The sequence below is a fragment of the Platalea leucorodia genome (assembly GCF_965183815.1).
Source record: "Platalea leucorodia genome assembly, chromosome: 4".
Classification (NCBI taxonomy): Eukaryota; Metazoa; Chordata; class Aves; order Pelecaniformes; family Threskiornithidae; genus Platalea; species Platalea leucorodia.
In genome coordinates, this window is record NC_138826.1 from 125,845,157 (window position 1) to 125,865,115 (window position 19,959).

Consider the following 19,959-nt stretch of genomic DNA (forward strand, 5'->3'; position numbering starts at 1 on the left):
TCTGTTGCTGCTGATTTATGCTCTGTTTCTGTCACTAATTAGATTGCTGAGCTGCGTGAACTTGAATGTATTGCAGATCTGCCTCTCCTCAGAGTTTTAAATCTTTTAAAAAATCCTGTACAGGTAAGAAAGAACTAAAGAGGAAGCCAAAAATAAGAACCTAGAACTGCTGTTTTGGATCACACCAGAGTCCATTTGGCCTCAGTTTCTGTCTCTGAGAGTGGCCGGCTCATTTCAGGGAACGAGTACAAGAAAAGACGAGTGATGGTTTCCCTGGCACGGTTACCCACCTTTGTCTGGGAGCTTTGTCTGAACCAAAGCTGTGTATGAATCATGATGTTTAATATCCACATCGTAAATCCATGAATTTTATTAATTCCATTTGTGAATCCATTTATGCATTTGTACTCACAGTATGCCGTGATTTTTCTTTGGGAAGAGATCCCCTTTTTGTTTGCTTTGAAGGTCTGTACTTGATTGTTCCTGGGAAAAGCTCAAAGGAACTTAATAATACCCCTTTTAAAATCATGTGTCTCTGGAATCTGTATCTTCTTCTCTTCTTTAGGATGTACTCGGTTCTCATTTATGGCTCCCATAATATTCCTCAATTAATGAATTAAACATCCATTTTATCAACAACAATGACATTTGCAAAATATCAGAAATTCTGACTTTGACTCTGCATTTATAATTTGTCCCGAGTGATCAAAGATGATTCCATCCTGGCTTGTGTGATTTCTAAATTATGTTTGAATTTTACAGTGATTTCCAATGTCAGAGAGGAGAAAAATGTGAAGGGTTTAACTTCTCCTTTCTCTAATTGCCTGTTTTGTATTGGCTTTCGTGAGAATGGTCTGTCGTGACACACCATGAAATCAGCATGAAAAAATACCTGAAATAGGCTGCCCCTGGTCCTCCGTAATCTGAAAGCCCTTTTCTGTTTGGATGTCCTTCCCCCTAAGCAAAGTCTGATCCTATTCCTTTCAATTACTGTTTGAATAACTTTTACACGCAACAGTCATCTTAAGACAGCTGTCTGAATTTTGGTTGTTTTAACAGGACCTTACTGGTTTTAGAACTAAGAAGCTTCATGAACTTGTCAGTGTCAGCTTTTTAATTTGATTTTTAATTATTCTTTTTTATTGTCTCAGACTTAAATGCATATATGGTGACAAATTTATAATGCAAATTCTCTTTTAAAGTTCCTACAGTACTACTACGGTTAGAACCATAGTTTATTACATAGTCCCAGTATAAATAAAGCTGTTGGTTCTCCAACAGTCTGTCTTGGTGTTCTAGTGGGTATGGTGGTGATTTTTAAATTCCCATTGACCTTTTGAACAATGTATTGCAGACTTTTGAACAACTATTAGCTTTTGTTGCAGAAGCTGAGCCTGGGGGGGCGGGTGGGGTGGGTCAATTTGTGCAGTGTATTGACATCCTTCAGGGTAAAAGGCTTTTTATGTTGCAAAGTATTAAGGCCAATTTAATTTCAACCGATTGAAATTAAATATCAAATTGATGAAGTTAAGTACTTTATGTCAACGTGGAAACTTTGTCCTTCAGGAGCAAACAGATTACTGGCTTTTGGTGATCTTCATGTTGCTCCAACTAACAGAACTGGATCTCAAGAAGATTTCAGTGGAAGAAAAGGTATGGAAACATCATATCATTCTGGAACTTTTCTAAATAAAGAATATAAAAAACTGTGCATGAATATATAGCTTTGTAGTCATTTGGGTGTGACAAATCTCCCAGGTTTCAGGCCCCAAGACAGGCTACAAACTCAGAGATTTTTTGCTTTTAAATCCTGTTATGTATCTACAGAATTTCTGGAGCAGTTGTGGTATGTAAAAATGCAAAGCTTACCTAAAAGCTTTGTTCGGTGAAGAAGTTTACTTAGCAGCCATTGTTACTCAGTTAGCGAATCTAAACAGGCAACTACATTCACGAAATACTCTGAAGTGGTAACCACTGTGCTACTTCTAAAATACCGTTGTTGGGTTGTTTTAGTGTCATGTACAGCAAAGTCAACTCTGAAAAGTGTAATGATGCTTGTTTCCCATTCTACTCCATACAGCTTTCACTGTAAAGTCTTCTCCCCCAAAAAACCTGCTCAGACTGCTTACAGTAATTTTCTATTCTAATAGAAACCTTTCCCTCTTGTGCCGTTTTTACTGTAATTGGTTGCTGCATGTAGTATTTGGGCCCAAGCCATGCTGGAACTGTGGGGATTAACAGCTGCCAATTGGGGTTGGATTTCAGGGAATTATCCTTTAAAAATAATCCTTACAAGAATTCATAACTCCTAACTTTAGCCGCATGAATATTAGGGTTCTTGTTTAATGCCAGGCTCCCTCTATCCTGAACACAGAGAAGGCATGATACCGAGTGCAATTTACCCCACCTACCCGAGATGTTGATCTTACTCTTTGTCTTATGTGACAATCTGTTTTCCTTCCGATAAAGTTTTGAATGTATTAAAGAAATTTTTCCTTCTCTGTGGACTGTAAAAGTAAGCCTGGATGACTGGTTTAGACTAGCACTTAACTTCGGGATGACTGAAGTTATTTCAGAAAATCCTCTCCTCAGGTTATTTTAGGACATCTCCCCCAGCCTCATAAACTCTCTTGTCAAACTCCATTTGGAGGCAGCAGCTCTTCTGTCTCGCTAACACACCAAATGGGTACGCAGAAATGTTGTCGTTTAGATGAGAAGTGTAGTTTTGAAGTGAAACTCCCCGTTGCCCAGCTGGCCATGCTCGATTCTCACTGCGGAGTAGTCTCGCAACGTATGAACTAGACTTCTTTTGGACTAACCTTAACCAGATGATGTGCACCAGGATGCACCTAATGCGCTCTTAGCCGCTAATTCAGACCAAAGGACCAAACAGAGGTAGAGTGAAATGAGCTCCCTTCCCTTGCTCCCCCCAAAATAGTGTGGATGTTGGGTCCCGTGTACTGAATGTTTTGCTTTAAAGATCCACTCCTATTGCCCCTGCTAATGTAGGCATGGCTGTCATTGCAGCTTACGGCAGTATTTTGCAGCGGTGTCGGCTTGTTGATATTGGATGGTTTACATGACATGACTCAGTAGTTCCTAACCTGTTTCTGAGTGGGTAGCATTAAGAATACCAAAAAATATACAACTCATTAGCGGTCAGTACCCTCAATAGAGCTTTCAACAGAATGGATGGAGGGAATCCTTGGAGTCTGAGTGCTCTTCCTCCCAGGAAAGAGAGAAATGCATTGTCAGGAGAAAATTGCAGTTTGCTTACTTTGTTAATGCCCATTCTGTTCCTCTTCTGACGAATAAATGAATGGCTTCAGTCACGAAGGATTTTACTTTGGCATCTTCCACCAGCACTGAGAGGATGCAAATTAATGGATAATTAAAACCTAAGCAAAATTACTTTGCATCTTATGTGGCATCCTGTTTTCTTTCCAGTAAAAGGTTGAATATATTAAAGATAGCGAGCTACGTCTGGCTGCCTTCCATCCATCTATCAATTGCGCTTAAATCCCCTGAAAAGATTGATGTAGCGGAGTGCTCACAGACAACCCAAATACAAAGACTGACCCTCATAAATATGAAGCCATCATTATTCATAGTGATCTGCGAAGCATATTGCAGCTGGAAACAATTACATCACTGCTCTTCTTTCTTTTGCCCCTAAACTGTGGAAACAGGTTGCTGCTGTGAATAAATATGATCCTCCTCCAGAAGTTGTTGCTGCAAAAGATCATATGACTCACGTTATGTATAGCATGCTGCAGCCCCAGAGAATCTTTGACAGGTAAGCTTACCTCCACTTCGCACCAGCTCCTGAGGGTGGCACTCAAGTAAAGCAGAATATGTCGTATTTAGAGGGACATTCTTCTGTCCCACTCCCACCTCTAAATTAATCTAATGAAGAGACATTCCATAATATTCTGGTAGCAGTCTGGAAATTAGGCAAATCTTATTTGGTTGAAATTGATTGTGAAATGAAGTTAGTCGTTCACCTCTAAAGTCTGAGACAGATTGTCCGCAGCTCCATTTCTTTTAAACAATCTGTTGAAACAGATGGCCGTTTGCACCAGAAATGGAAGATGCAAAATTTCTATCAATACCCAAAGGCAATTTAAAAATCTCTAGAGGAAGAAGAGAGCTGTAAAACATATCTTCCCATTCTGCTTACTCCTTCTCTTCACACTATTGGCATCCCATTGTGAGCAAAATGGCTTTATTTTGTGGCTTTGGGGCATATTTTATATTCATAAGGTGAAATTGTCAAGTTTGTACTTAGGGAAGTCCAGCGTCTTCTGCCTTTGAGCGGAGATGATGCTGACTGCCGCTTAAAGCACAGAAGGGAGAGGCAAATCAATGTTCTTTTTCCAACGTTGCCATTGCCATGCCAGGTGACTTCTCTCAGTCTCCTTTCTCATCTAGAAAATGGAAATAGCCCTACTTTGCTGCTCTGCAGATGCGTTATGATATTTACTTGATAAATGCTTGGAAAATGCTTTGACATACTCTGATGGAAGATATCATGAAATGTATGTGGTTTATCATTACATTGGCTACAGTGGGCACTGAGATCAACTTTTGTACCCTACGCCCTGTTTTAGCACCATTTTGGACATCTTAATTTGTAATGAGTAGCCTGATTTAAGATCCATGATTTAGTAACTCAGAAATGTAAATTTTTAGAATATCTTTATTGCGAGTCTTGTGTTTTCTGGGACTGTCGATGAAAGACAGGAACCATCCCAGTGGTGATGATAGCTCTGAGAATTCTTAACAGCCTATTAAAAAAAAAACCCTGAAGATTTATTTACTGTTTTGCAGGGTTGGAGAACTATTTAAAAAAAAAAAAAATCACAATAGTTTTACCTAAGGGCATGGATTTCTTCTGCTGCAGACATAGGCTTTCTTTAAATATTTGTTTATTGGACTGTGTGTGTGTATCTGCATTGCTGGAAAGAAACAATTCTGTCTTCTGTCAGAGGTATTGTATACACAAACATATAAACATGCAGACCAGCATTTATGGTACTGACCAAAATTGTTAATGATGCTTTGAATGTTTGCCCATGCTCAGCTGGAAAGCACACAACACAGTCATTAATGAAATCTTCCTAATGAAGATGCGTTACAGTCTTCTATGCTATAAAATACCAGATTGGTATAGTTCATTTGCATCTATATTTTTAGATGAGATTAGAATTAATTCTATTTTAGTAATATCTCTATTAAAAATAAAACCTGAAAACAAAGCAAAAAGTTACATCGTTGGATACTCTGCAGTCAGAAAACATTAGAATTAAGTTTCTTACGCCATTCCCTCTCCCTGCGTGCCTTGTGATTCGATCTTTAATTACATGGTAACACACCACTGAACAGTATTATGTGTATTTTTCCCCTACTACAAATGCATGTGACATTTTAAAAGGTAGCTTGATCATAGTTATAACTGCTACACGGGGAGCAGAAATCTCATAACAGAGGGCTCTTCAGTCTATTGGGCAAGTACATGATGAGACTTGGTGTCTGGCTATTGAGGATAAATTCGTTCAGAGAAGAAATAGAGCATGATTACTTTTAACAATGAAGGTAATTAACCATTGGAACAATTTACCAAGGGTACCAAGAACTCTCCACAACTGGAACGTTTTTAATTAAAACATGCTCTAACGGAACCTCAGGTATCAGGCTTGAAACAAGAACTAACTCGGGGAAATCCTGTTGCCAGTGTGATGAGGGGAGTCTGAGTAGATGATCACAGTAGTCCCTTCTGGCCTTGAAATCTATTAATCTTGCACACAGCGTCTTACTGTACTCGCCAAAGACAGAGAAAGTTGAAAGATGCACATTAAATGAGCCAAGAACTCTTTACAAGATAGTGCTTGCGAGTTGTAGGAAAACCAAAACTTTCAGTTTGTCTTTTGAGAACCAGTAAGTGGTGATGTAATGGAAGACAATATTATGGAAATGTTCTTGTGTTCTTCTAATGAAGTAATAAATCCAAGGAATTTGAGGCTACGAGGAATTTGAGCAATGGAAATTTATTTAAGGGAATTTGAATTCCGAGTATAATCGTGTCGAGTAATGATATATTGTATCATTACTGGTTATAACGCTTCCTTGTAAAAGAAAAGATTACGGAGGAATTCTGCAATTTGCAAGCATGTAACAGGCTCTGTGCATGGGGAAGGAATATATTAAAACTCTGTTGAAGATAAGGGTTCTGTCTTCACAGACCTGCCTTGACATCATTATTCAGAAAGGCATGGCCTTGAGCAAGAATAACAACCTTTCTGCTACCTCTTGATAAGTTTTGAATCTCTAGTCACTAAGCATGTGTTGTGGAATTCCCATCTTTGAAAGGGTTCATTTATAATAATGCACTTGTAGTATCCACAGCTGTCACTAATACCTCCTGGGATCATGTTATCTTAAACGGGTCTTTTCCTTACCACAAATGTCAGAAAAGGCAAAGACAGTCTGAACAGCTCAAATAATCAAGAGAGGAGGGAGATATTTCTTGAATTGAACTGAATGTCACAACCGAACAGATTCAAATAAGGATTTTCAAAGTGTATTTTTACCTTCTCTGGTATCTTTAACGTGTTGTGCTAATAAGCTTATTGCGCTAATATTGTCTAATGTTTTGTAAATGTCACCAATCGGCACGGTAAGTAAAAAATCCTTAAACCTCCTAAGGCTTCTGCTACTGTCTTGCTTTAAAATAGTCCAGTGGATGGAACTCTGAACCAGGATCTGGGTTCATTTCACGGTTTAATAACAACACGTATGTACAGACTTGAGACAGTCTCTTCATTTATTAGGTGCATTAGGTGTATCTGTTATTTCTTCTGTGAGAATAGTGCTCCACAGAAGAATTAGGAGACTGGATTGCAATATTACCTTAGTGCTTCTGAAGCATCAAGTCCCATTATATACATATAATCTGGTAGGAAATAGAGCTGTTTTGCTGAACCTAAAATAGGAGTAAAGCCATTACTTTGAAATCTTTTTCCTTCATGCTTGTGTTGGATGGTTAGCGTTATCTGTTATAGAGTTAGTTACTTGTGAGAGAAAAGGTAAAAGAAATATACTCCGTTTTCAGGAATTTGTGTTTACCTGTTTTAAATCACATTAAATGGAAGCTTAACACACATTGGTCATTGTCTTCCACTTTAAAATTTAAATTTAGTTAAAGCTACTCGTTAGTTAAAAATGTCTGGGTTTGAAATTATTTCAACTATTCCTGACACATTATCAAGTGGCGTAATCTTAAGATCAAGCTGAGATTTCAAAATGAGAGTCCAAAGTTGCATTCCATTTTTAGCTGTCTAAATAAATTGCTGGACACCCAAAAGTGCAGAAATGCTATTCATTCTAGCATTTAGAGCTGGCAGTGGAAATCTGAGGATCTAACCATCTGCTGAGCATGGAGACAATGGAGGGCTTTGTATTTTTGCAGCACTTTGGGTTCTTTTATTGTAGTGTTATTTGTGTTCGGTGGAGTTTAAGGATCTCAGTGTTTTTCATTGTATTGAATTGAAGAGTTCTTTACAAATTCCCACCTTCATCTGGCGAGGCCATGGAAGTCAGCAAGATTAAATGCGGGACTGCGTAAAGGTTTGTAGGACTGAGCCCAGGTTCATGCTAGGCTTATTATCCTGATCGTTAAAATATTACCATCTCTGCGATAGACTTGGAAAACTCTTAAACAAATCCCAGCAACACCGTAACTGCAGAGGGAGCTTTAAAAAAGGCTATAAATCAGAAAAGATTATAGTAGACATAACATTATTCCTTTTGCAAAAGAGACCCGGGGGTCTTTAATGCAGTATTTTGTGCTATTTTTATGTTTAGAGCACATCAAGCTGAGCACACGCTTCTCCTGATTTTTGTCTACGCTGTGAACAACGTGAATAGTGTGATAGCCAGATGAGAGTAGTTGAAGTGATGATAAAGTCTCTGCAGAAGCTTTATACAAAGCTGCTGAAGACTTCATTTGTAGGTAATGTAATGGCTTCTTGTTTTCCTTTCTTGTAGCACTTTACCTAGTCTGGACGCTCCCTACCCCATGCTGGTATTAGCTGGCCCTCTAGCCTGCGGTAAGAGAGAGCTTACTCATAAGATCTGCAGACAGTTCAACAATTTCTTCAGATATGGGTAAGTTTGCTCCGTAAGTTTAAAAGAACACCAAGCGATCAAGGCTAGGATTGCTGCGGGTTTGTTTTTCTTTTTTGTTTTTAATGAAGTTAAGAGTTAAAGACAACCAATAAATGTTCTTTGCCATGCACTTTCTCTCTTCCCAGGGCTTGATTGCCTGAAGTCATCAAATACTTCCTTAAAAGAAAAGCTATTTAAATTATCATGTTCTTTTCAAAGGTGAACAGCAAACAAACAAACAAAAACGTCTCATTTAGTGCTCCTTTTATTGATCTGTTCTATCTATGCTCACTAATGCCCCTCAACCTAAGCATCTGTTGAGATATGTATGCATTTCTCTTAATTTTTGTAATGCACCTGCATATAAACACATTAGCATGCATGTGCAGACTGCATCCAGAAGCTAGGAAAGGAAGCAAGTGCAATTGCTGGACCCGTTTATTATCCTGTGAGTAGTGTTCTCAAAGCAAATGGCACCTTTCAGACTTCACCACCTGCTGGGAGGACTAATTCTCCCTCTCTGAAAGGCCTGAATTATGATCCTTACCACCTTGGGCTCCCTGTGTGTTTAGCGGAGAGAAACTCTCTCTTTCCAAGGGAGATTCAGCCTTTGTGAATCACTCCCCTGAGGTATCCACCTATTTGCAGTGCACAGTAGATAGGCAGCCTGGCTAGGTTAGATCACCACTATCTGTTGCCTAAAATTAGGTGGTGCAAGCTGTTCTTCTTGTCCACCCATGCCATTTTTTACCGTGCCTAACTTTCATAGGTCCTGTAGCACACGCTATTCGGCGCTGCTCTGTACTCCTGTTATATTGTCTCTCCTCTATTTTCTCAAGTTTTTTATTACACAAATTTACCCATTCATTTTTAACCAGACTTTGGCCATAATTTCACATGCGTTGCATTTGCCACAATAGGACCTGGGTCTGTATTTGTGCGCTCTTAGGTACTGAAGCGGTGGGTTGTAAGAAAGGGCCCTCGGGCACGTGCGTATGTGAGGATGATTCCTCAGAGTTCTTAGCATCACAGGATGTGCGTGCCGATGAGAAGTCTAGTAGTAGTCGCCTTCTCTAACATAATACACCACGGTGAAGGAGCCTATATGTATTTCTGTCTGCTCTGTACTCAGATTATAGCCACTTGCTGGATTAGATCATTAAACTGGCAAGTTGAAAGGACATTTTAAGAAAAGATCTGTGAAGGAAAAATGACTTTTTGCCTTTCTTTAAAGCAACGACTATGTTTTGAAAGACTAGTTTGGAAATTACAAACTAATTGAATACCAATTGAAATTTTCCAAGCACTATGTGGGTTTTTTTAAGAGCATTGTTTTTATACTGTGTGTTTTATTTCCTGAAAGTTTTATGCATGAGGCGGGAAAAAAAGGGAGAGAGACAGAATCTTAACAGAGCAGAAAATTGCAACCATAAAGCAAAGTTGTATTTTAATTATTCAGTGGAGATTTAAGCAATTTTATGGCTTACACTTTTAAATTTCAAACATTCCACTCATTAAAAATGTATTTCATGCAAGATACGCTGGCAGTTTGAATGTAAACATGGCCTTGCAATTAAAAAGGGTTGTAATGTTTAAAAGTGTTGCAAAAAATAAAGTGAAATTGGACCCTCAAACCATCTGGCTAGTGCTCAGGAATGACCTTTAAAGCTGGATGCGTTCATAATATCTTAAAGAAAATCAGGCCTTTGAAGTGAAATTTTACGGAGTCCACGTGTAGCACGCTGTTCTCATGTGCCGCAGCTTGCCGATAAAAAAAAGTGGCACCCTCTAATGCCGTGATAGTTAAGATCTGTCAAGCTCTGCATTATAGACTAAACTTCTTAATGGTTTATAACTCAGCTGCCTTGAATAAATGAACAGAACTGGCCTGGTAGGTGGTATACTAGTAGGTGGTATATTTTCTGCCATATTTTCCAGGACAATCCAGCAGAAGTCAAAGAGTTAAAATGTTGGTGGTGGGAATCAATGCCAAAGCTTCACATCACACTTTTGTTCCTGTTATCCTACAATGTAAAAATTAAAAACAAAACCGAAGCAGAAGCAAGTAGCAAAATACAATTTCCTAAGATAGAACATGAGCCACTGCATACTTTAATCTAAAATTGCTACGTGCATTGACTTAGCTGGGGCTTTTTGGTTTTGTTTGGGGTTTTTTTTTTAGTGTTTCATCCTGGTAGTAAGCTCACGTATCTGAGGTTTATCCTATTGTCCTTATGTGGTGGCAGGCAATTACTTTCCCTGCCTTCCATCCCACTTATCTCCCTAGTTTCAGGATTGTTTCTCCCCTTACTATTAGGGGTCTATTTAAAGGTTGGTCTTTATATCTCTTTCTTAACCTCACAGTTCAGCTTAACTTCTAGTCTGCTTTTCCATATTTAGGATTCTACTTTATATCATCCACAAGCCGACATAACTGGAAAAAAAATTGTTTCATCATTTCTCTGTTACAGGGTGCTGTGACAGCTTCAGTTCAGGCTGTCCTGGGTTGGGGGGGATTTATAGCCAAAATGTAATGTTACATTTAAACTTTTTTTTTGTATTTATGGGTTAATCTTTCAAATATGCGGCATTAGTGGTATGATTTGCACCTCTTTATATTTCTCATATTTCTTCCTTTCTTAAAAATAAAATGATTTGTAGTATTCTCCCTTTCCCCCCCTCCTGTTCCATAGCTGCTTCTATGATTGAAAACAGGTTATTTCTTTATTATACCATATATCTTCCAGTCCCTGTCACACTACCAGGGCAGCTTACTTCGGTGAAGAAAACAGACTTGATTACTATTTCGTTTCTCAAGAAGCATTTGACAAAATGGTGAACACAGTAAGTATCTGACTGGTATCCTGGTAGGCCTATTTCCTACACCCAGAGTGAACTCAACTTTTCTCTCCAGGTCTGATTTTTTTTTTTTTAATATTAAGTTTGTGTCTGTGTGTGCATGCTTATTCACTCAGTTATGTGGCTTCAGTTCATACCCAGAAACCACAAATTCGTTGTATATTTATGGTGTCTTTTCTTCTGTATGCATATAGAGAAACCATTAAATGAGCATAATGGTCAGCAGGAACCTTTAAACAGTAGTATAATGTAGAAATAAATTTATTTTCATATGCAAATATGTACTGTGTGTGTAAGAAAGAGAAACTCTTGAAATAACTGCCATCTTTTTTTTTTTCTTTTCTTTTCTTTTTTCAAAATCTTCCAGCAACCCTGCAGGGAATGCAGTCTTTTAAAGTTTAGCAAATTCACCCTGAAGGCATTGCGTTTCTCTCTGAAGGCAGTGTGCCTCCAGCTACTGTTTCTGATGCCTTTTGCTGCCTGCAATAAAACCTTGGCTTGAAAAGCCACAACAGAGCTCATTATTTGTACATACACAAACAGGGGAGCCAACACAGTCTTAAGCAACTGATCTGGTCCTTAATGACAACTCTCAGTAATCAAGTAGTTTAATTTTAAAAGAATATAACCTGCTTATAACCCTCTAGACATACTACTGGGAACCAAAGTTTCAGTTGTCAGGTTTTAACTTTGAAATTTCTTGGCCAATTATACATTCTCCTTGCAGATTTGTTTCTGTCCTCTCTTTTCTTTGACATCTTCTATTTTATATGGCGTGGCTATATGGTTTGATGTAATGTCAGAAGAAGGATGCCCCTTGCTTTAGATCTTTGCAGCGTGAATGTATAACCAATGAAAGCTGTAACCTGTCAGCAGCTTGTTTTCAAGACACTGGTCTTTTATTGTCCATGAACAATGGAGAAGCCCGTACCCTGCAGGACTGGCTCTGTGCTCTTCCCTGCAAATTTTGTGTTCCCATTGGCCTCATTGGCACTGATGATCTAGGCAGGAGAAACTTTGTAGTGAAAGAAAGCAAGGAAGTCCAGAGTGATTATGCTCCTTTAAGGAAGTAGTTTCCCTTAAAATATTTCCTTTGTCATTATACTTGCTGTTTTGAATTTCAGGGGAAGTTTATAGCAACCTTTAAATACAGTGGCTATTACTACGGACTTGGAAGAGACACTGTAGAATCCATTGCCAGAGAGGGTCTTGCAACCTGTGTTCACTTAGAAATAGAGGTAAGGATTACTTACTGCCTAACCATTTTTCAAGGAGTCATTCTGTGAGAACTGTCCTGGGGAGGAATTCATGCAGTTTGACTAAGGTTTGTTTCAGCTGCCTAGACGTAGCCACTTAGTGACACAAGAGACATCCTACGGCCTTCTGCCCAAGCCTACAGCTGCTGCTGGTACAGTTGAACTAGTTGTGTGGGCTGCATTACAGTCACTGGAGATAGGTAGAGGTGTCTGGTCAGATAAACTGCATTTTTAACTCCACTGCCTGTATCAAGTAGCTCTCCATTGTCTATACGTGAACCACACCACTCCCTTTATAGACACCCACGTTTAGTCAGATAGATCCTTCTGCTGGCTTCTTAAAATTTCCTGGCCCATTTTTTCAGTCTTCGGCAGCCTCATCTCCCCGCCACATCACCAGTTTCCATTACAGTATCCTCAGCTTTTCAACCATCTGCTTTCCACCCATCTGCAGCTGACAGTGGGGCTAGTCTAGAGCTGCACACCTACTGATCACCCCTAAAAGAACGCCATGCTTCTCCTTTGCTGATGAAGCAATGGAGGATGTATGGAGGCCTGAGGCAATATTTTGGGCGGAACTATTAAAAGATATAATCTCTTTGAGGGATTACTTTACCATCTCTGAGATTTGTCAGGTGAACCTGCACAGATGGCAGAATCTCAGAAGTCTTGCTGCGTTAAGAAACTAGGTCACAAACAAAGTGTCAAAACCTATCTATCGGCATCCCAAAAGAATAACTTTTTAGCTAATTTTCTAATTATATACTTCTCATTATCTTAGATCAAGATTTACTAGCTAGGGGTTGAGGTGACAAAGAGGAAAGCCACGCGACGTTTCCTTCCAAATTCTTTCTACCAAATAAGCTCCACCTATACGAGCTTCCAAAATGTAGGACTTCACAGAGTGCCCAGAATGTGATACTGAGTCTTTCTGGGTTTCACTCTGTTTGTGGGGCTCAGCTCTACCTCTGGGGGATTACTACAAGTTAGCAGACACTACTACACTCCATGATAAATGGGGGGAAAAATAATAGATACAAAAAAGAAATGTAGGAGGTTGCAGTGCTAACATCGGATCCGAAGTTGTGCATCCAGAGTGAGGGGAATAACTAGGGAGACTTGAGCGAAAATTGATACTAAATTTAATTAATTTTAGGGTGATTATTTTGTTTGTGAAACTGATGATTGAAAAACTAGTTTTCAGTTAAGAACCTTAGTGTTCAGAAGGAGTTTTAGTCCCCTTTGGCCCAAATAAATCTGTACACGTTTACTGGCTTGCATATAAACGTACAAATAACAGAATAGCAGCATGTCAGTGCTAAAAAATTAGTAGCTCCTTGCTCAAATGGTCCACAATTTAATGCTGCAATCCTGCTCTTAAGTGCCTGTAACTTGACTGATATTAAACAGCAGATTAATAACTTAATTTCTATGTAGTTCCATTTCCTCTTTTTCCTCAGTCTTGTGAGAACTGTGAATCCCCCTCAGTCTCCACTGATTGCAGCAGGCATCGCATGTGTTTGTTGTCTTCCCAGACAGACCCTAAGTTGACAAAGGAAGAAAAATACGAGAAGATTAAATATGATGGAATGGGGTGCCTTTTAAAGCTGTCAATTCTTCACAAAGTAGATGTGTTATCAAATAACTTAGGAGAAAGAACTTAATGGAACGTCGTGTTTATTCATAAGGAGGTTAACCCAGTGACATAGGCAGCGACCGTAACTTATACTGGGTATTACCGAAGCTACTGTCATGGACAGACAGCTAAGAAACTCCTTTGTCACTGAAGTTTCAAGATCCCGTAGTAATTATGCATAGTCTTGTATCACTGTGGGCTCTGCTAGCAGATGAGAAACAATAATGGTGAGTTATGTATCCGAATAGAAGTTATCGAAGTCCATTATCTTCTGTGAGGCTCATAACAAAAGTGATTTAGCACTATTAAAAGAAATTTTAATTATGGTCTGTGGGCTGAGACTAAAAATTTAAAGCTGCCTATTCCCTTTAATCTAGAGTATATCTTTCACTGATAAAGGAGACTGACACAAATTTTAAAAGTGAAATCTTGCTGAGTCTACACTTGCAGTTAGTGAAGCTGCTGCAGTTCTACACACAGTTATGTGTTGGAATAAGCACGTTTGCAGGGCTTTCCCTTTGCTTGTGTAGCCACCGATACCTGCAGAGCAATTGGAGGAGCTGCACGTTCCAACCAAGGGTGTAGCGGCAGAGTGGCCAGGGTGTCTCGTTATGCTTCCAGAAATCTAAGTACACCTTGTCTCCTGCCAAAGACCACTCTCTCTTGCACTTGTTGCTGGTTGCCCAGTCATTCAGGCTGGGGAGTCAAAGGAAGCAGAATATAACACTGGTCACGTCTTTTCTATAACCCCATGCTGTTCACTGAAAAAATTGAGGTGCTTTACCTATATTAAATGAATGGATGTCTTCAACTTAGATAGTCCTTTGATCTTTCTTGACCTCATATGCAAATTCAGGAAACTCAATTTTTACTTTATTTATTTATTTTTATTTTATTTTCCAAATATCTCTTTGGTTTCAAACTGTCAACTCCTGTATTCTCCCATTTTTTTTTTTTTTTATTTTAAGGTCACTTTCCTTATACTCTCTTTATTTCATATTAGACAGTTAGTCATCCTGTTGTCTCTGTACAACAAATTTATTGGACACACCAGAAGCTTTCTGTATCTCTTCCTTTTTTCTCCTCGCTCATCCCAGACTACTGGTGGGCTGCCGCCCTGTTCCTACGTGGTTCTGGGACATGTGAATCATTTGTTATGTTATTTCTTGATCAGAAAGAGAACTTTTTTTCATGGTGCAACTTCAGTTGAGGAGGGCGTTACTAGGCTGGAATGTGGGTCTGCTTTCTGCTGGCTTTCCAGTCCCTGAATAATTACAGGCCCAGCTGAAAGTAGGTGGGCACGTGGCTGGATGCAGAAATTTCTGTGCCACAAATTCTCCTCTTTAGCTTTCACCAAAATGAATAGGGTTTTCCCCAGAATTACTCCCTGAAATATTTGAATGGATCAAAGTACTGTTCCATACTTAGAATGCTGCAACGAGGAAAAAACAAATCTAGTGAGTGTTCAGCCTATTATTGGTTTTCGCATGATTTTGCTTGTATTTGACTATATTGTAGAATTGTTCTAGAGAACCCCAGCTTTAAGGATGTGATGGTCAGTTCTGATGAAGTAACGAACAGGGCTCAGATCTGATACATTAGTCCCTCCCTGTTCCTACCCAGTTTAGTGAAGAAGGTGTATCACGCCTCCGTGAAAATGAAGCGAGCTTCCCTACGTTTACTACAGTGCAATAATGTGCATGGTCTCACTTAACTTTGGATAATTTGTTCATCACCAGACACTACAATGGTGGTTGGCCTGATTTGTTGGGGTTTCTTTTGGCAATGATCATTAAAGAACCAAAATGATCATTTTTATATATGTGATTGTATATATATATATATATATGATCATTTATATAAAAGTAAAGCCAAGAATTTATTGGTAGTATGATGGAAATTTTAACTGTCTAATTTAAGAATCATCATTAGTCTACGTCTAATTATTACAGAAAAAGGAAGAATAATAATGTGTTTAGAGTACTTACATACTGAAAAATTCCCAATAATAATAATAATACAACTAAAATTGTAACACATGCTTCTTGGTTTCTATCTATCTGTTTTGCTGGTGGTGTGCTCACCCTTTCACTGCTCCTTTGGGTTCTAAGGTCAGTGGCTTCGCTCTGGTGTTGTCGTTGTGGGGGGATGATACAGCAAGTTGTCAACATCTGAGCCCTTTGCTGGGAGGATGTGCATGTTGGTAGTTTCTTCTTTCTCCTCCCAGGAGCCTCTTGGGGTCATTTGTGTATGTTTGCTAACACATGTTCACACCTTTCTCTTTCTTCATTGGTCTGCAGCTCCAGGTTACATATGAATTCATAGAATCATAGAGTCACTTAGGTTAGAAAAGACCTTTAAGATCATCGAGTCCAACCGTTAACCCAGCACTGCCAAGCCCACCACTAAACCATGTCCCTAAGCACCACATCTCCACAGCTTTTAAATCCCCCCAGGGATGGGGACTCAGCCCCTGCCCTGGGCAGCCTGGGCCAGGGCCTGACAGCCCTTTGGGGGAAGAAGTTTTTCCCAATACCCAACCCAACCCTGCCCTGGCGCAGCTTGAGGCCGTTCCCTCTCGTCCCATCGCTTGTTCCTGGGGAGCAGAGACCGACCCCCCCGGCTCCAGCCTCCTTTCAGGCCGTTGCAGAGAGCGATGAGGGCTCCCCTCAGCCTCCTCTTCTCCAGGCTGAGCCCCCCCAGCTCCCCCAGCCGCTCCTCCCCAGCCTTGTGCTCCAGCCCCTGCCCCAGCCTCGCTGCCCTGCTCTGGCCACGCTCCAGCCCCTCCATGGCCGCCTTGGGGTGCGGGGCCCAGCGCTGAGCACAGCATTCGAGGGGCGGCCTCACCAGTGCCCAGCGCAGGGGCACCATCACCTCCCTGCTCCTGCTGGCCACACCAGTCCTGATACAAGAATTCATGATATATGGTGCCCTTTATGTATGTTAGATATGATTTCTTCTTGCTGCCCCTAAAAGCAGCTTTGTCCAGCTCCAGGCCTTCGTTTTTTAACTGACCATTACGTTTATAGTTGTGAGGTGTCTACTGTCAAGACTGTGCCCCATCTCTTATCATCCCATGCCTGTAGTCCCCTACATGGTGTCCTGTGTTTCCACTCTCAAGGTCTCTGCTATCCTGCCAGGCCTGTATTTATCTACACTATGTTGTTATGTTGAGTCATAAACATCTCATTCTACCTGGAACAACTGTTTGTTGCTGCTATCCGTATAAAACTACGGTTGTACCACACAAAGATAAACAAAAGTAGAACAATTAGGTATAGACACCTGGTCAACAAGAGAAATTGCTGTCACAGCTGAACCAAGTAAAAGAAAGTTACAGCCAAGTCAAGAAAAGTTCAGAGCGAGCAGGACCAGCCTCAGTCCTCAGGCCTTGAAGACTCAGTACAAATCCTATGGCAACGGCAATACCATATTGCAGGGCTACGTGGTTACAATATTGGTTTATATGTAGATAGAGTGAGAGGGAGAAAGAAAAGATTCTTCAAAGTATGAGTTGGTGCAAAGGAGAACTGTTGGAAATTCAGGATTGGTACAATTACCTTCATCGTTTAATAAGACCTTGTCCTTAAGTCCTGGCATGCGGGTCTCCTTCTTCAGATCTAGCTGAAATGATTATAGGTGTTTGCAGTCCTCAAATTAGTGCCACCCGGTGCCGTTGTACTTACAGCAGAGTTGATGCAAGGCACATGTAAATGTTTCCTAGTCTGCTATACTAAAAGTCCTATGCAAGATAGTTTATTGCTGATAAAAATACACTGCAAGCTGCTCCAGGAAAATAAATATGACTGCATCTTGTTGGAGTTGCGTACTTTCACTTAGAAAAATATATCAGCTGAGGAAAAAATGGTCAGTTTGTTCATAGTGGAAAGCTAAGGGCCAAGGTGGTGAGGCAGGGAAGTTGTGCTGTGTGTCAGTACAACGGTGTGAGCCACTGATACCCACATTTAGAATAACCAGGTCCTGATGTAATGGAAAGGAGGGAAAAGGAGGAAAAGCTGTTAACTGGTGGGTATGAGAAGTATAATGCTTTAAATCACTGTGGAATTTGACTAAAAGAATTCTTTCAAAGTGTGTTTAGAATAAAGTTATACTATTCTGCCAGCGCTTTCCACATGTAGCTTTAGGGCACTTCACCTTGAACTTGCCTATTTTGTAACGTTGGATGCTAGATCTTGAGACCTGTAGATTGGATACAGGTTTCCAGTACTGCTTTCACCATAAATTGTGATAAATACAGAGTTGACCTAAACTCAGCTACAAGTTCAACAGGCACTCAGTTTCAGGAACAAAACATTGCGTTTCTCTGCTTAATTTTAAAGGGTGTGCGTAGCTTGAAAAAGACCTACTTTAAACCCAGATATATCCTGTTAGTACCAATGAACAAAGAAAAATATGAGGGACATTTGCGGAGGAAAGGATTATTCAGCAGGCCAGAGATTGAAGAAGCAGTCTCCAGAGTGGACATGTACATCAAAATAAGTCAGGATTTTCCAGGATACTTTGATGCAGTAGTCAACACAGGTAAGTTAATCTCTTTCATACTATAAATCTGACTTTTAATGTCAGACCAATAGATGGACTGAAGCTGCTATGCAAACAAAGCCACTGGCAAATATTAAACGAAGGATGACAAATGATTTGATGTTCAGCGTAACAGTTTAAACTATCCCTTAATTGATTTTCCCAGTTAATTCTTGTCCCAGGACCCCAAAAGCTCTGAAGATCTGTCAGGCCTGAATTACCCTGCTATGCCCAAGTTGTGCTTTAAGCCCATCTAGAAAGCGAAGCAACCACTGAACTCAGCAGGACGCTTGTTAAGTATTGTCTCCTGTGAGAATATTAAACTGATCTGTGCTAAGTGTCTGTTGGTTTCTGGGCAGAGTTCAGAGGTGCTTTTGATCTAACAGACCTAATTATCTCTGGGCAGGCGAGGCTCTTCTCGAGTGTTGAAACGATAGCTGATGTGCAGTCTGGCAACGTCTCACCATAAAGAGGAGGCTGCTGCAAAGCTTTTCCTCGTAGGACTCTTAGGCTTAGTAACTTGCTTAAGTCCCTCAGCCTGAAACAAGGGATGTGAGGGTGGTAGATAATTCATTAAAACAAATGTTTGCTTCTTGATATTTAGGAATTGAGGATAGCAGGTGGTAGAGAAGAATCCTGTTCTAGTTCGTTCTGTGCCCTTTTGTGGAGGTGATTTTTGTGGTTCACCACAGTAACGGTAGAATATATCATTGTGATATGAAATATTGTATTTGTAGTTATTGTCGAGGGCATATAGAGCTTACAATTTAAACATAGCATTAAAGAAATAAAACACAGTAACCCAAATTGCAGAAGGAAAATATTTAGGCAAGTGCAGAAACTGAGATGAATTTCAGATTATTTTCTTCAATGTACTGTTTATGAAGATGAAGATTTTTCTCCCAAAGAGATGAGCTGGATGAGGTAAGAATGCATTTCTGTGTCAAACTTCTGTGATTTGTAACTTCGTACTGATGAAAGCTTGGGTTTTTTCATTATGTATCCTTTCTCTCCACCGTGAAATGCATATCCCTTTCTGCAGATGAATTGGATGAGGCATTCACAGAGCTGAGTTTCCTCGTAAAGGCATACCTGGGTTTGGAGCCACCTGCAGCTTTTGATAGCATTCAGGACTTGAATAGCAGAGCAGGAGCAGGTACTGTGTCTGGGCACATGCTACTACTGTTTTAATCAGTAGAGTATTCCTACTTATTTGTTACAAGAATTGAAATCGGTGAATGACGCAACCTGTGAGACTGCTTGTCTCTGAAAACTCCGCATGCTTCTCTGTAATGGGTCTCCTGGGCTGACTCCTCCCTGGGATCTGAATCTTTAATGGCGATCTTTCCAGGTACTTTACATCACTGTGCGCCCTGAGGCAATAAAATGCAGCAAGTGAGCTGCCTGACTTCTCTGAGGATACTTTTGGGCTGAGGATCTCCCATTGATTCCAGATGAATCACAAGCGGGATACGTATCCGTGGCTGAGAGCTTTGTGCT

The 19,959-nt window shown here is 40.0% G+C and overlaps 1 protein-coding gene across 1 annotated transcript in view; it reads left to right on the forward strand.

Annotated features, from left to right (window-relative positions):
* Positions 1–19,959, forward strand: part of LRGUK (leucine rich repeats and guanylate kinase domain containing) — a gene marked incomplete at both ends in the record, with an annotated part of 52,928 nt that overhangs the window by 13,728 nt on the left and 19,241 nt on the right. Inside the window, 8 exons of the mRNA XM_082310234.1 lie at positions 43–123; positions 1,567–1,653; positions 3,690–3,796; positions 8,047–8,166; positions 10,914–11,010; positions 12,150–12,263; positions 18,258–18,459; positions 19,502–19,615. Coding sequence (XP_082166360.1) covers positions 43–123; positions 1,567–1,653; positions 3,690–3,796; positions 8,047–8,166; positions 10,914–11,010; positions 12,150–12,263; positions 18,258–18,459; positions 19,502–19,615 — 922 coding nt within the window. The remainder of the gene's footprint in view (positions 1–42; positions 124–1,566; positions 1,654–3,689; positions 3,797–8,046; positions 8,167–10,913; positions 11,011–12,149; positions 12,264–18,257; positions 18,460–19,501; positions 19,616–19,959) is intronic.